Source organism: Chenopodium quinoa, unplaced genomic scaffold (assembly GCF_001683475.1).
Source record: "Chenopodium quinoa cultivar QQ74 unplaced genomic scaffold, ASM168347v1, whole genome shotgun sequence".
In the NCBI taxonomy this organism is placed as follows: domain Eukaryota; kingdom Viridiplantae; phylum Streptophyta; class Magnoliopsida; order Caryophyllales; family Amaranthaceae; genus Chenopodium; species Chenopodium quinoa.
This window is the reverse complement of record NW_018745170.1, coordinates 4242268-4260089: the sequence shown is the minus strand read 5'-3', so window position 1 is coordinate 4260089 and position 17822 is coordinate 4242268. Positions and strand designations below refer to the sequence as shown.

At 35.0% G+C, this 17822-nt stretch overlaps 2 protein-coding genes across 2 annotated transcripts; one reads left to right on the top strand and one right to left on the bottom strand.

Annotated features, from left to right (window-relative positions):
* Nucleotides 1–882: 882 nt before the first annotated feature.
* Nucleotides 883–5109, bottom strand: LOC110710466 (protein IQ-DOMAIN 1-like). The gene is made up of 6 exons (XM_021888770.1): nt 4789–5109; nt 4028–4109; nt 3594–3929; nt 2763–2984; nt 2279–2398; nt 883–2017 (listed from the first exon to the last, which is right to left on the bottom strand). Exons 2-6 carry the CDS (start codon nt 4091–4093, stop codon nt 1298–1300), a joined length of 1464 nt encoding a protein of 487 aa, XP_021744462.1. The 5' UTR covers nt 4094–4109; nt 4789–5109; the 3' UTR covers nt 883–1297.
* A 10217-nt stretch (nt 5110–15326) lies between these two features.
* LOC110710442 lies at nt 15327–16397 on the top strand. The gene has a single exon (XM_021888734.1). It carries the CDS (start codon nt 15327–15329, stop codon nt 16395–16397), a length of 1071 nt encoding a protein of 356 aa, XP_021744426.1.
* Nucleotides 16398–17822: the final 1425 nt, after the last annotated feature.

Genomic DNA, 17822 nt, shown 5'->3' with positions numbered 1-17822 from the left:
TCCCTTCTTTAACTTTCCATATATGCAACCAAATAAAAGAAAACTAATTTGAAAATGTGCTTTTACTTGAATATATGTTTTCCTTTAAACTAATTTTCATTGATAATGTTTTACATTAAACCAAACGGGGCCTAAATATAGGCCTTCGTCAAAATAATCACTACGTCCACTCAAATGACCACTTTCACAAAGTAGTAATCGGCCTCAAAAAGGATTACATAATTTATATTTACAATGCAAATAATATTACAATGGATGAGCCATTAGCTCACATGTACATCTAGTACGGTAAGCTTTTGTGAATGATGAAATTCTATTCTTCCCCCTCCACTTTGCGTTAACATGAAGTTTCTATAAATGCAAACAGATAAGAGAAAGAGGTGGAAAGAGTCATTTAGTTTCCTTTACTCAAAAGAGGTCAGTTGAACCACTGTCACAGTAGACTAGATCTTGTTGGAATTTTTAATTTGCTCCCTTTATCTTTTATTGTCACTGACTCCATAAGCAAAGCATTTCCTTTTACACTTTTCTACTTTTTTTTTTTTTTTGGTTAAAACTTTTCTACAGAATTACCTCAGCCTATTTGACATTTTACTATAAAACGTATTTTCTTGGCCAGATAAATAATTTACGATATGAATTTAGTTGTCACATTCTATTAATTCTATACTTTCAATTACGCTATTAGCGTGACTATTGGTTTTACATAAAATGATATAACTGATGAATTAGGTTACTGAGTGTCATGTTTCTACTACTCGAAAGTCTCATCAGTCACCATGTCCCAAAGATACCAGAGACTGTCACGCACAAGTTTCTGTGAAATGGAAAACATATCAGAATTGGGACTCTTGATTGTGCAAAACTACTGCTACTGAAAGCTGAGCAAGACATACATATATTTCAGAGTACATCCTTTCAAGAAGTTATCTTCCATGAAAATTTGAAGTTACAACATATATCGAATAAACAACAAATTGTGGTTCAGGACAAAATGTGAAAAGAAACAAATTTATATAAATTATTACAATACAAATTTGACTAACTCAGATGAAACTCCCTAATGATGAGAAATATAAGACAATTGAAAAGAGCTCTTCTTCTGTGTAGAAAGAACAACAAATCAATAACAAATACAAACAATTGCCAAACAATCCCCTACAGCAGTCCTTTTCTTATTCTATCTTCCTTCCTTTTTGCACATGAAACTCAGAAGATAACAATTTAGAGACCCTGTGTTGTGGACTTGTGGTAACAGCCGAATTCACTGTAATGTCTTGATCCTGATGTAATTTGCCTACCGGCTCTCACCATTGCCGACAGCTATCTCAGTACGAATCACTGGTGTGCTCTCGAATTTCCCAGGGACTGAATGCCTCCGAGGACCTGGAGAGGCAGGGAAAGACAGTCTCTTTTTGGCAGATCCCCCAACCACAGATGGCGGCTTCGAATCAGGTGGGGTACCGTTACTCTCAACTACCCCCAAGGGACTTGGAAGCTTTGTCTTGGCCTTTGCGGATTTTGTTGATGCCATGTAGCTCGGAACTGCAGGAGAGCTCGCAAGGCTCTCATCATCCCTCACTGATGAGCCAGCAATGCTATGCCTCCTGTAACGTTCTGACTGGATGCTCATCATGCTCCTCGTGTCGTCTTCCGGGGCCCACCCATTTGCCTTGGGGCTCTCGGGTCTTGGTTTTCTGGATCCTGGGCCTGAAGATGGGGCACGCCCGGTGGTCGAAGGAGAATGGCGGCTTGGAGGCCGGCTTGACCTTTGACCAGTTGGGGAAGGCTTGTCAACACTAAGGTCCCGAAGAGCATATGCTCGGTTTATTTCACCCGCGACAGAGAGTGTACGGAAGCTCTTCACAGAGCCTTGGTCAGTTTCCTTATCCATTGTTGTGCTTCTTCCCTCCCATGGTCGGGCAGCCATCCATCGTTCCAACCAACTCCAGCCCCACTGAGGATTGTTCGGGTCCATGAATGTTGGGTTTGAATTTTTGTTGTTTTTCTTAAGTTGCTGCCAAAAGTAGAAGATCCAATTAAGTCAATTAAACCAAAATGATTAAGTAGCCTTCTACACATAGAACAAATAAATTAGGACTATGTTTCAAGCTAGATAAAAATAATTCATATCCACCAAGACTAAATTCATACATCTACATGACATGCCTAGACATTGACTTTTTTCCTGTTTTTTCTCCCACAAAATACAAAAAGATGAAATTTAACATCCAAACAATTGAAACATAATGTTGAAGTCTTGAAGACATTATAATACCTGATGAGTGAATGCGTAAGCTAATGCTCTTTCTCTTCGCATAGTAGCCTCCTGCTTGCTTTGTATACTGGCTTCAAGCTGCTCTTTAGACTGAGTGCTATCATCCCATATTTCATCCATCTGAAATGGGATATAAGTTAGTTGACTTCTAAACCTTATCGAAAGAAATTTACTCATCTGACTTGCATGTAACTTCATGAATTCTTTCCCTGAAGGACATGACACTCTTGCTATGTAAAATACAGGACAAACTCATCGTGATGAATTTGGAACATTATCTTGACCTCAACCATATTTATTATTTTTTTAGTGTGGAGAAATTTGAACTTCAAACTTTATTAATGATTTACAGTTGCCATTTTAACTTTTGTACATGAAATTTAAATCCTTTAGAAGGGGCACAAGTTTCATGTTATCACCTAAATAAAATTAATAAAGTAAATTGGTAATGAAAAGGAAATAAGAGGTAATTTGACAAACTTACTCGCAATTTCTCAAGCTCTTTCTCATGCTTCTGCTGCAGCTGCCGTTGAAGAGCCTGGTTCTCCTCTGACATCCTCATCCTCCTAGCACGAATTTGGGATTGCACACGGGCAAGTGTCTGCATGCACCTTAGGGTTGTTGCAGCCTGTCTCTTCACAGACTGCCCTTCGATCAATGATTTAAGCCTCACCAACCCTCTCAAAGCCCGTAGAGCTCTCCTTGCCTGGTCACAAGCTCTTCCGATCAGATAAAACTAAATACTGAATATTAACATATGCATTTTGATGCTCTACATACCTTCCACATCTAGTCTTAACAAATTAAAATGCGAAATGCCTCATTCTACACATTGGTCAAAACAAATAATATGAACATATTTCCTTTGAAATAAATTCTCAATCACCCAAAGTAAACTTGCTGAAGCACACAAATAATAACAATCATATCACTAACTCTTCATGCATCTAGTGAATAATATGTGCAAATTGATTTAATAAACCTCCAAAGTAAGATTCTAAATTACTAACACGTGAAGAGCCTACTTCTGTAAGGTAATCTTAATTATACTTCATCATGACGATAAAACATATGACAAAGTCTCAGTACTATCCTAAATGAAACATTTCCTAAATACACACCTCAATCATTGAAAGCATCCACTTCTAATACACACAATTTCACCCTTCAACTGATGAAACCCATATATGATACATCTTCAAATAATTTGGTAAAGTTGACACATTGACACATAGAGGCAGGAAAGGCTAAAAGATTATACACCATAAAAACAAAAAAGGGCAGAATATGAGATGCACAAGAAAACGAGATATACCAGATACCCTCGGAAGGCAGTTTGAATTTTAATAGCGGCAATTTCCTCTTTCGATTTGCCCGCAAAGCGGGGTACAGTAGTCAGACGAACAACCTCAGCAGCAGCTTGGGCTGCTGCAACAGCCGCCTCTGCAGCAGCGGCTGTGGCAACCGCAACCGAATAAGCATGCTTGTTCTGATCATTTCCATCATCGATTTCATTTGATTTAGTCTCACCAGTTGAAGGCAAAGGAGGAGGGGGAGGTACAGAAGGAGGGGCAGCAGTAACTTGCTCAGACGAAATAACAACCTCAGAGCTCTTACTTTCCTCAGTGAATTTCTTGTTGGTTTTGGACTTCTATTACACAAAAATACAAGGAAAAAATCTTAATCAAAGTGACTTACAAATTTATATTAGTGCATTAAAAAATTAAGCAGCAAGAGTCTTAAATTAACCTGGTTTTTCTTGGACTGAGGGCTTAAGGCTTTCTTCACAGCAGAAAACCAACCCTTCTTCCCCATTTCCTAGCTCATCAACCTTCAATTAAAATTCAAATAAATTAGTTACAAATCCTAATAAATGGCAGTACAATTGTCTACACAAATCAAATACTAGTATACTACAACTACCATATTATTAATACAATAAGCATACAAGCAAAATTAATCCATGACAATTAAAGGGCGGTAATGTAGATGGGATTTGATTCCGAGCACAGGTAACATCCACTTGAAAACATTGCAACAAAGTGATATTAATATAATGCCTAATTACAATTTACACACTCATTGTATAAAGAAACATACATTTCTATATTTTCATTGACTCCTTCAAAGATATAATCATAGTTAAAACTTATAAACCTAGGAAAAGATCTATAAAATATACAATACCATAAAAATACATAAAGAAATAATATTGCAATGCTGAACCAACATACCAACAAACCCACTTAACAGTTAACACTGACTTATCAAACTGAATATATCTCCCAAATCCCAAAAATTAATTAAATAATCTCAGATCTTCATACAAAAATCATCACATTCTAACTAAATGGAAAATTATACAACCTAGATCAATTTCTGGAGAAATGAAATATACCCAGAAACCAAAATGCCAAGATCTCCAACACCCAAAAAACTTGTAACAATTTAATTAGCATTACAACAAATAAACCAAAATCTAGAAATAAAAATTAAATGAGAAATTATACCTGGGAATTTCTCCTCTTTTGGCAAGATCTAAGTCAAAAATCTCTTAAATTTGTTTCTTATTTCCCAAATTATATCCTAAAATACCAACAAAAATAATAAAAAGATTAAATCTTTATTAAATTTAAATTCTAATATTTGGGAAAATTGCCCCTTTTTTCTTCTCCTGGCAAGATAAGAACAATTTACCCAGATCTTGCCAAAGAGGAGAAAAAAAAATCCAGGAAAGAAGGGTTGAGAGGAGAGAGAAAGTTAGAGAGAGAAATATGAAGGTGGGAACTGCCACTAACAGCTGGGATTATCTGTAGCAGGCCCCACAATAAGGAAGATAGGAGGGAAATTTTAAGCCATTTGATTAAAATTTTGTGATTAATTTGCTGGAAATTCATTTGATTGATTAAATCAATACCCTTTATTTTTGGCTCTTTTTAATTTAACAATTTAACAACAACCGACAACAAAAACAAGAAACTCGCTGTCTTTTAACAATTTTATGTTTTCTTTTTTTGAAATAATTTGTTATTTTCTCTGGAAAGTATAACTGCCACTTTTGTGATTTTTAGTACTATGATTTTTAAAATAAATATATTCCACCGGTTAAGGGGTGCCACATCAGCATTTTAGTCACCGTTACACATAAAAAATGAATATTGAAGGAAATGTCACATCAAAAATAATGAATGCGAATGGGAATAATTTACCGTAATTAATTTTTGTGTAATTATGAAGGTAGTTAAATTTCATTAAAGTAATGATACCATGCATCTAATAAAGTGTTAAATATAGAGACTCGTTACCAAATACTCCATGGATTAAGGATAAGTTTTGGTGTGAATTGATTGATAAGATGTTTGTAACTTTGTATGGCCAATTTGCTTCTTGATTTTGGAAAATTTTTGTCTTTTATGGGTTATACTTTCTCTAATTTATAAAGACTTATTTGCTTAACCTTTATCAATTTTATTTTTTTATTGTTTTATATTTTTTTTAACAAGACCCTTATCAAACTACTTTCGTAATGATTAGTAAAAAAACAAATTTGTCAATTATTATGGGATAATGGAGTATTAAATTTAAAATTTTTACTGTAAATTAATTAAATTTTGAGTCAGGTTGATTCACAATCAAACATGATAAATCAGGGTGGGTTATTTTAGTCATCCGATTAAAAGGCATTTTTTTATAGTTTTATTGACAAGTAATTGAAGTAATAGTAACAACTAGAGGCTATAATTGGTGCCAAAACATAGTATGTAATTGAAGTACATTTTGTATTATTAATATTAATCATGCATTTATATGTACTCCGTAATTGATATGGTTACCACATGTTCAAGATTTTATAGCCAGGGTGGTCCACTGAAAAACTAAGATGTTTCGAATGGTGGATGAAATTAATATTGAACAAAAATGCTTGTTGCTAGGGATTTTTTTTTTTTCTTCTTTTCTTTTCTCTTTTCTCTTTAAAAAGGAAACTCTTTGATCCCCTAGTTTCTTTGACTATGTTTCTGTGACAGTAAAGCAAACCCACACTGTGACTTGGCATTCACTTGATGACTTAAAACATGGATTAAAGTGTTTGAACTAAACGACGGATAAAGAAATTTTAACTTTAATGTTGTACTATTTGCTTTTTAAATAATACGGAGTAATTTTCACTTTTTAACAAATTGTGAACCAAAAAGATAAATTAGATCAGATTTATCTCGTGGACGAGCTTAATTATTAATTTATGTCTAATTTGCTATACTTAATACACTAATTAAGTACTCTGTATAAGACCAATTAGTGGATGTTGATAAGCTAACAAGTTCTATTATATCAATAACAATAATAGAGACATTGAGCAATAATGATGACAAAAGTTGTTGACAGTGGCAACTTGCAAGACTAATTAAGTGATTAGCTAATATCTAATCAATGATGTTGGTAATAGTGAATTAGTGACATTGGTAATTAGTAACGAGTAGCACCCCAAAAGCATTTTTTTTTTCTTTTTTTGTGACATCACAATAGCACCCAAATAACATGTATTAGTATTACTACTGTATTACTCAACAGTGGGAAGACTCAAAGGATTCATTAGTATTTTGATTAGTTAATGTGAAACCAAATCATTTAAGGTGTGAATTTGAATAGAATAAGAGTAGAATTGGGTTATTATTATGTATCTAATATTATTGCCTTATTGGTAGTAGTACTTATCATTTAAATTTTACTTACCCTTAGAAAAATAATAAACATTATCCTAAGAGATACTATTAAAAACTACTTAAAGTAGACACGTAATAATATTGAATACTTTGAACAACACAAATTTTTAACTTATTAGAGTGCTTAATATTAGATATAGTTTGACTAGTTTGAACTTATTATTCAAGCTTATAATTGAACTTATTATAGTGAAATTAGAGATGTTGAACTTATTGAAAGTTACATGAATCAGTCATTTCAAAACCTTATCAAATTTACAAAAACATGCATGTGTAGAACATTATACATCAATATCAATATTTTGGAAGTTAATAATAAAAAAGCATATCAATAGCCCTGAGATATATGATTTGCAAAATCCTTTTCTTCGTGTTACATCTTCATCAAAATGTCATCTGAATCAGTAAGGAAATAGATGTAAATTAAATATAAAACCAAATAAATTTTGTCATTTATAAATAGAGGTACGAAATTAGATGCAGTTTTCCCTATCATTATTTGCTCCAACCATATATATAAAATCTATAATTATGTGTAGAAATAGTGTAATTGATTCACGTAAGTAATCAATCGTAGGACCAGATGAATGCTAACACATAGATCGATATAAAAGTCCACCCTCCAACTAGACAATAGGCCACACAGCTAATAACTCAAGTCTATAAGAAACAACAAAAAGAATTACTCCGTACTTAAGATTTCATACAAGTACACGTTGATAGAGTTATGAGAAAGAGATGTTGAAAAGCTTAATTATATTGAAGAGTATACAAGACTATTTATAGTACATAAGTAAACATTATACTATGACTAGATATATTAGAGTATATATCTAGGTACATTAGACAATAATTAGGGAAATCTTTGACAATCAACCTAAATGAGTAAATCAAGGGATTACACAATAAACTATAAACATTAATTAATAATGATAATGATCGATTAAGTCATTATTATCCTTTACACGCCCCTGCAAGATGGACGATCGATGAAGGGAAAGTACAATCTTGTAAAATGAGTGTCCTTCTTGATTGTTGATTGCCATACCAAGATGTTGGTGGTTCTTCAATTGAGAGTTGCAGGTACCAAATTAAAGGAGTTAAAAGAGAAAGATTTTTTTTTATTTTTTTTTATTTTTACACGAAGAAAAAGAAGTGTATAAAGGAGGGAGGTTTTTTTTCGGAGGAGTGGAAGGATGGAATTTGATCATTTTCATAGGAAAAGAATTACATTTTGTATCATTGAAAGAAAGGAGTTTGAGTTTCTTCGTAAAAGTTTGGAGAAGTGAGTTTATGTTTTGCAACACTTGGTAGATAGACTACATAGGCCAAAAAGGGATTGTTTCTCTATAAGGGAGGGTTTGGAGAATTGAGTTTATGTACGGCAACACTTGGTAGATAAATTATTAAAGGATTGTTTCTCCATAAGAGGTTTGGATCGGAGAAAAAAAATGATAATTAGCATCTCTTGGTATATGAAATATGGGGTGCTAAAAAGAGTTGAACGGAAGTTTGAGGTTTGAAGCTTTCCGAGAAGGAAGTTTGATATGGTCACTATCATTTGTCGACGTCGGCAAAGGGTTTTGATGGTGTAGCCATGGAATAAGAGGAAGTAGTAATGGAAGCGGAAAAAAAATAAATGGATCAATAGCTCATGATACCATGATATATAGTTATGAGAAATAGAATGTTGGAAAGCTTGATTTATATTATTTGATTCCATGAGTATATATAATACATGAGTAAGTAATAGAATGCGGCTAGATACATTTGAGCATTTGACTAGGTACATTAGCTAATAGTTAGGGATATCTTTGACTATCAACCTAAAGGAGTAAATCAAGGAATTCACATAATCTAAACAATAATTAATAATAATAATGATATTGATATAATCATCATTATCCTTTACACGCCCCCGCAAGACGGACGTCCGGAATGAGAGACCAATCTTGGATATAACATCTCAAATCTTGTTCAATGTATGAATTGAAATGGTGGTAAGAAGGGTTGCATTACATTGTGATTCTCCGAGAGGATTTAGGGAGAGTCGAGCATTAGAAGGTTTTTTTTTTCTTTTTTTTTTAAAGGAGATAAAGAGAAAGAAAGAAATGATTTTTTTTTGTAAAGAAGAAAAAGAACGTATAAAAGGAGGTTTTTTTTTTTTGGGTGTGTGGGGGGGGGGGGGAGGGTAGGAGTTGCATGAAGCAGTATAGGAGAAAAAAAAAATTGAGAAATAGAGGAAGGAGTTGAAATTGTGGTTGTTTACTAGGAGAAGAATTACATATAATCATCATTAAAAGAGAGGAGTTTGGGAATTCAGTTTATGTTTGGCAATATATGGTAGATAGCAAAAAGCGATTATTTCTCCATAAGGGGTTTGGAGAAAAAAATAATTGATAATTGACATCTCTTGGTAGATGAACTACGGGTTGTCAGTAGAGTTGAGCAGAAGTTTGATATGGGTTTGAAGCTTTCCGGGAAAGGAGTACAAGTATGGTCACCATTATAAGAGGATGTAGTAGCGGAAGTGGGAAAAGAATGGATCAATAGCTCATGATACCATGATAATTGACATCTCTTGGTATATGAAATATGGAGTGCCAAAAGGCCAGGGTTGAGCGAAAAGTGTGATTTTGGTTGAGATTTCCAAGAAAGAAGTTTGATATGGTCACCATAATTTGTCGGCGTCGGCAAAGGGTTTGGTAGTATAGCCATGGTAGTAGCGGAAATAAGAAAAGATGGATCAAAAACTCATGATACCGTGATAGAGTTATGAGAAAGAGAATGTTGAAAAGCTTAATTATATTGAAGAGTATACAAGACTATTTATAGTATATAAGTAAACATTATACTATGACTAGATACATTAGAGAATATATCTAGGTACATTAGACAATAATTAGGGAAATTTTTGATTATCAACCTAAATGAGTAAATCAAGGGATTACACAATAAACTATAAGCAGTAATTAATAATGATAATGATGATTTAGTCATTATTATCCTTTACACACATTACTTGTATTTTGATATTTGAAAGTTTATGGAGTGTAAAAATAAGACAAATTTTAGTCAAATTTGAAAATCATATTAGGTTAATTAAGGTGAAATATAACATAACTAGATGAAGCCCGTGCGATGCACTGTTTATTTGTATTTTTCAAATAAAATATTTTGCTAAATACATATTTATCTAATAAACTTTGTGATATTCGCTTGCTTAATACTTGAATTTTTTATTATAAAATGAATTATTAACTTTTTTCTCATATTTAGATAAAATTCGTAATATAAATAAATAATATTTTATTTTACAAAGTTTCGTACGTGGCTGGTCACACCGTGTGGTCGGGATTACTTGGGCAGGAGTTACTTGGTTGATCAAGGGTTACTCAATCGATTAGGAATTTAGGGGTTATTTGATCAGTGTTTGGGTGTGTCTCATCCGCCCACACAATGTGACCAACCACACAAAAAACGCGCTGATTTTATTTTTATAATTAATGTAAAATTTTTGATCAAAAATAAATTGCATTTTTTTTAATTGGCTAAAATATAACATTTTCCTATGTGACGCTCTAAAATTAATCTTACGTGACATAATCCTATTTTAGCGTTTTAAAATTATTAATCCTACGTGGCGCTTTTTTATTATAATCCTACGTAGTGCTTTAAAAAAATTAATCTTACGTGGCATAATCTGATTGTAGCGTTTTAAAAATATTAATCCTAAGTGGCGCTCTAATAATTTTTTAAAAAATAAAATCCTAGGTGGCGCTCTAAAAACTCTGGAAAAAATTCCCCTTTATATATATATAATAATTAGATTCATATATATAATCTATCCATTCTTTATTAACGGTTTAAGATGTATTTTTGATACCGTAAAAGTCAATTAAATCTATCTTGAATGGAGAGAATACATTTTTACAAACAAAAAATTACAAAAAATTGAAACCCCTTACTTATACTTCGTAGTATTGGATTATCACAATTGGCTGATTTGTTTTACTATTGATTATTTATAATAGTGTTTAATTTTATATAATCGATTGTTAGTTTTTGGTTATTGTAAGTATGTAACAATGTACAGTGGTATTAAATTACACCTTGTTTGACAATTGCGTGGTTGACTAGCTAGCTAGGTGTTTGTGTCAATTTGCTTCACTAGTTGTTTGAGTTTTTTTTAATTACTATTATTGCTTATTTATAACAATGTTTTTTATAATCAATTGCTAGTTATTGGCTGTAACATGTAAATTGGTCTTCAAGGACACTAATATATTCTTATAGTTCACCAGGACAATTTAATTAAGATTATAAATAATGTACTGTAATAGTTTAAGTATTAACTATTATTTGTTAAATGTTAATTATTAATCACTAATTTTGAAGCACGGAGTAGTTAAAAAAAAAAAGTATACTAATGATATTTAAATTTTTATTTAAATCGACCATATGAGTGAAAGATTGAAAGATAAGCATGAAGAGTATAATAAGCTTGTCAGAGTAAGCAAGAATGTGAAGACTGAAGAAGGAGGCATGTCAAGTGAAGTGTGGTAAACATTATTATCTTCACATGCCCACCCAACCTCCTTTTAAATTATACGGATTATTTAAGGCTGCTCAAATTATATTATTTCGATGAAGTGGTCCTCATTTTATCCTGCTCTCCTCGTGCTCGCATTAACCCTACTCCATGCAAGTACTCTTTTTCTTTTTTTTTGAACGGTACTCCATGCAAGTACTTGGCTATGCAACTTCTGAAACTTGAAAGTGTTCTATTTGCATTCTTTGTGCTCTTTTCGTTTCAAAATATCAGTTGTTTTAACTAACTTTGGATGAGTATGATTCAATTATAGGTTGTTGAACAAGCAATACTTATACTCGTATTAACTAATGTAATATAAGTATAAGATAATTGTACTTGTTTTTCTTAAGGTTAATATAGTACTCCGTAATGTTAATGCAATTTAGGATAGAGTATTAGAGACCTAGATTAGTACCCAAAAAAATGTCATGTGGGATTGTTGGATATGTCTCAGTCAAATTGATTTTTTTTATTTTTTTTTTTTACAATTTTTTTTAGTGAAGATTAAATATTATATACATCCATATTAAAACGCAAGTGTTTTATCTAAAGTATTACAACATCAACAACAACAGCTTCAACATCAACAACATAGTTTTAATTCCAAAATGATTTAGAATAAGCAAACATAAACTGTCCTTTGAAATTATTTGGAGTAAGCCAATTTAAGTAAACAAATAAAGAAGAATGTGAAGTAAAATTACTGCAAGTTATATTAGTGTTAAGTTGTTAACACAAGGAGGGAAAAGAAGATTAGAAGAAGAAGAAGTGATAAGAATGAAAAGTAATTAAAAGTAACAAAATCAAATGAGAGGATTGGAAAAAAAAAAAAAAAAAAAAAATAAAATGAGAAAATAAAATGTAAGTGAAACTGAAACGGTAGTAAACATATGAATTAGACTTAGACTTAGTTTGATTAATATGATACGGAGTATGAATTCGTCAAAACTTAATTTATCTAAATTTATGTATTTTATATTATATGAAATTATTTTTATTTTGTCTAACTTATTTATCTTATCCCTTGTAAATGAAAATAAAAAGAAAATAAAATGTAAGTATATGAAACTTGAGTCATAAATGAAAGTATAATATGATGAAATATATTATCACTACTAGAATACGCGCCTTTACCGATGGGAAATACCTATGGCTATTAAAATTCATCGGTAAAAATGTAAGTTACCAATGGTTTTATCAAGCCATCGGTATTTCTCAAAATACCGATGGCTTAATCATCGGTATATTTTTTCCGATGCCTTCCATCCATCGGTAAAATTCTTTTTTAAAAAAAGAAAATTAATTTTTTTTACCGATGGTTAAAATCCATCGGAAAAAAAAAAATACCGATGGCTTTAGACTATCGGTATTTTACCGATGGCGAAAAGCCAGGGATTTTCCCCAAAGTGAGTCTATTCTTAAAAGAATTTTGCAAATTGGTTGCATGACAAACCTATTTACCAAACTAAGCGTATAGGGTAAAACGCTGTCTCGGACAGCGTTTTATGCCCTGGTTTTTTTTTAAGAAAAAATTCTTACCTATTGACTGTTTTTTTTTAAAAAAAGTTCGTAACTTGTTATGCTGGAAATGTGAAATAAAAAAAAATTAAAATAAGGTAAAACGCTGACTGAGGCAGCGTTTTACCTGTTTAATGAAATACTGTGTCTGCGTTTTTGTCGCTGAACAGAGGCAGCGTCTTCTTCCTCTCATTCCCCTCTTCTTCCTTACATTCCCTCATTTCAATCCCCTAACCCAATCTCTCTCTCACTCAAGCTCTATCACGCAACCCAAATCCACCCAACCACCGCCGCCTCCTTCCGACCACCGCCTGCCAACCACCGGCCGCCGACAGCCCCGAGTAGCCTCACATCACCCCGATTTTGGTGCTCACCCTCTCTTTCTTTGGTTTTTAAAATCTAGGGTTTTTTAATGGTTTTTTTGTTTTTGGAATTGTAGTTAAAATCTTAATAATGTTGAATTGTTAGTGTTGATAATTTTGAATTGTTATTGTTGATTATGTTGATTGTTAGTGTTGATAATTGTTGGTATTGTTGAATTGTTAGTGTAGAAAATTGTTGGAAATGTTGAATTGTTAGTGTAGATAATTGTTGATAATTGTTGATAATGGTTGATAATTGTTGGTTTTTGAGTGATTGTGATAACCTAAAATGTTGTTTATTAATGTTGATTTAGTGCTTCTAAGCTGTGTTAATTTGAAAAGTATGTACATTGTTGTTTAATTATGGCAATTTCGGGATGATTGAGCGCCTTTAAGTATAATGTGTTTTGGTTGTTATGTAGAATATGGTTGCACAAAATGTAATTTTGTTATGCCGGTGGAGAGGTGAAATTCTGTTCGATAGACCCCGTGTCGAGTATAGTAGAGGAAATATGGAACCACTAACACTTGAACCGAACATGACTTTCAATGATTTGATGAACGAGGTTCATAGTAGTATTGGTTCAAACCCAAGGAATGTTGAACTAAACATTAAAATGAGGTTTGAGACTAGCAATGGGGTTCAAGTGTTACCTGTTTCTACGAATAAACATTTGAAAGCTTTGAGGAACATTGTTGCAATGAAGGGTGTTCCCACTGGATATATGTAGAAATGGTGCCTATATGTACCCAACAAAGTACTCGTCCAGAACAACAATCTACATATATTTCCGGTTACAACACAGAGCCCTTCCAAGTGCCCTCACACAACATTCCATCAACTGAATATGGGATGGGATCTTTCAGTCGAATGTTGCACGACGATCAATTCCACATGTCGTTTAGTTCTCATATAGCTTCACCTGTACATGGGGGGGCATATGTTGCAATGACCAGCCAACCTAGGCCTTCGACATCAAACATCGTCACACCTTCACCGATGCAATTGCATAGTTATTCGCCTACGCAAGATGATGTTCAAGCATTGCTGTCTCAACTTGTGCCAAATCATCTTGAAACTATTGTGAATAACGAATTGTCTATGTATGATATGTATACAAATGATGAGGCCGAGAGCGGAGAGGAGGAAGATGGACTTCAGAACATGGATGTTGAACCTGCACACATGGAAGTTGGCGAGCCCCTGGTTAGAACTCTCGTACCTTGGTTCAGTCAGGTAAACGAGAACTATGAAGTTTATCAGTATTGGGCCGAATCGGGTAGCCATACATCTTTTGTTCTCAGGGGAGAATTTGAGAAGGGGATGTACTTTGAAAGTAAGAAAATGCTTCAAAAAATGGTGAAGATGTATTCTATACAGAGGAATCAATTCTACACCACAGTGACATCGAATGAGAGTGTCCTTCATTTGCGATGCAAGAAGAAATGTGGTTGGATGGTACGGGGTACCAAATCAAGTGAGCACTCGCGTGGCTTTACCCTAGTCACGTACAAAAGCCCGTACCGGGAGAACTGTGTCACTGAAGTACTATCTACTGATCACCCACACTTGGATTCGTCCATAATATCAGAGTATGTGAAGTCCTTTGTGCGGAAAGATCCGTCCTTGAAAGTTGAATTCATACAGGAACTCATCTCCAAGCAATTTCATTTCGATGTTCCGTATCGAAGAGCAGGGTATGCCAAGGAGAAAGCTATAGCTTAATATTTGGGGATTGGGAGAGTTCTTACGGCAGACTTCCGCACTTCATGAAAGCACTCCAACAGTCAAACCGGGAACGTGTGTCGTATGGAAACACAAAGCTCTAGTGGACGGTGTATACTACAGCAACATGGAAGTGTTTGAACGAGTGTTTTGGGCCTTTGGTCCTTGTATCGACGGTTTTAAACATTGTATGCCTGTTATCTGTATCGATGGGACGCACTTGTACGGGAAGTACAAAGGAACATTGTTGGTTGCTACAAGTGTGGATGCAAACTTCCAAGTATTTCCGCTAGCATTTGCGGTGGTTGAAGGGGAGAACACTTCCAGCTGGTCTTGGTTCCTGGGCTGCATTCGGGTTCATGTCACGCAACGAGATGGCCTCTGTGTTATATCAGATCGACATCCTGGGATCATTGCAGCAATGAATGATCCTAACGTTGGATTCACCGAGCCGCGAGCCTATCACAGTTTTTGTGTTCGCCACATAGCTTCTAACTTGAAGACTCACGTGCGAAGCAACGACATGAGAGACATGTTCAAGGCTGCGGCGTACCAAAGGCAAAAAAGAAAACTTCAAGTTGATATGTGTTTCATCGGTGAGGCATGTACCAAGGCCATGGAGTATATTGTTCAAGTCCCGTTCACTATGTGGTCTCTCTTTCACGACGCTGGTCGCATATATGGGATATGTACTACAAACTTCTCTGAAACATTTAACAGTGTGTTGAAGGGAGCTCGATTTCTACCGATCATGTCCCTTGTCGAGTTAACTTTCCACAAAGTTAACAGGTATTTCACTTTGAGAAGGGAGTCTTCTGAGGCTATGTCTGCACAGGGACTTGCATACCCCCCCCCCAAGGTCACTGTCATTCTGGAGAAGAACACCGCAAAAGCCAGATATCACAAAGTGGATGCGTATAACCGCCGGTTGCATATTTACCAAGTTATAACAGAAAGGGGAGAGCGTCTTGGTAGTAAAGGAGGCCATAAACATACTGTTAACTTTCAGTTGAGAACGTGTGCATGCAACAAACCAAAGATATTCCACCTCCCATGTTCTCATGTTCTAGCAGTCTGTGTGACGTATTCACTATCAGAGCGGCCGTGGGTGGACCCTGTGCTGCAATCGGAGGCTTACATGAACACCTATGCACCACAATTCTGGCGTATCCCCTGCGAGACAACCTGGACACAGTAGTCGGCCCTAAACTCATTCCGAACGGTAACATGGTACGTGGAAAAGGGCGGCCAAGGTCAAAGCGCATATGCAATGAAATAGATGAGACTAACCGGCCACCGAGCAAATGCAGCCGCTGTCACCAGCAGGGTCACAACCGGACAATGTGTCCATCTAGACCGACATAGGACCTAAGTTTGTATTTGTTATTTGTTGTAGTAGTAGAAAGTAGAATTATTTTGTATCAGATTTTCTAAAGTTTGTAACATTTGTAACATTTGAATCATGGTGGCGATGGTTGATGCACTATCAGTCGCCCTTGCAGATGGACCCACCGGAGCCCAGGTCGAGGGGGTGCGAGATATGGACGTCGTTACCTTACAGAGATATGGTCACGGCTATCTCGTCCACCAGCGGGACGGTCATGATGGCCACTCCGTCCATTCACAGTTCGAGCTCGGCCAGAGCAGCGGTGGAGGTGATCCTACGTCACCCAGACGCAAATGATTACATCATCCACAGTACTACGCCCACTGGTACCCAGGAGGACCCATCGTCCGGCCAGCAGACTCCCCCACCGCCCCGAGATCCATTCACCACCATTACTTATTACAGGCGGCGTCGTGTCAGACGGAGGGACGACAGACATGATACAGAACCGTTACCCCGAATAAATGAGTCGGGATAATATTATTTGTTTTATTTGCTGTAGCCGGATATTCTAAAATGATGTATATAACACTTACATTATTAATATAATAAATGTTTTTTGAATGAATCTGTGTGTGGTTTGAAGTTTAATTTCTTTATTTATCCAAATCGAACTTATGTCAGTAAAAATAGATCCTTCTAGGCCGATATATATCAAACAGCAGACATTTGGGCTCCATAATGAGAAACGGGGTAGAAGCGATGGCCCGTGGTGGTTCATGGTGGTTATAGTGCTGTTGGTGGTGGTTGGTGGTGGTCTACGGTGGTGGTAAGGTTGGGGCTGGTGGTGGAGGTGGTTGTAGTATTGTTGGGGGTGGTTGGAGTGTTTTGAAGTGCATAAGGGTGGTCGAAAGTGGCGGGAGGTGGTGGTCCATGGTAGGGGTTGGTGGTGGGGGTGGTGGTTGAGGGTGGTGGCTTATTGAAGGCTGGGGGTGGTGTGTTGGGGGCAAAAATGGGGCAGAAATTAGAGAAGAAAGTCTGCTGGCTACTGGTATTGTAGTCCGGCAGAAAAACGCTGTCTGAGACAGCGTTTTATGTACAAAAAAAATTGTACATAAACCGTTGTCTCAGACAGTGTTTTATGAGACAGCGTTTTATGTGCAACAAAAATTTTGTACATAAAACGTTGTCCCAGACAGCGTCTTATGTGTATTTGATTTTTTTTTTTAAAAAAAAAAAGAACTTAGAAAATAAGAAATTCAAAAAAAAAAGGTCAATAGGGCAGCGTTTTACAAA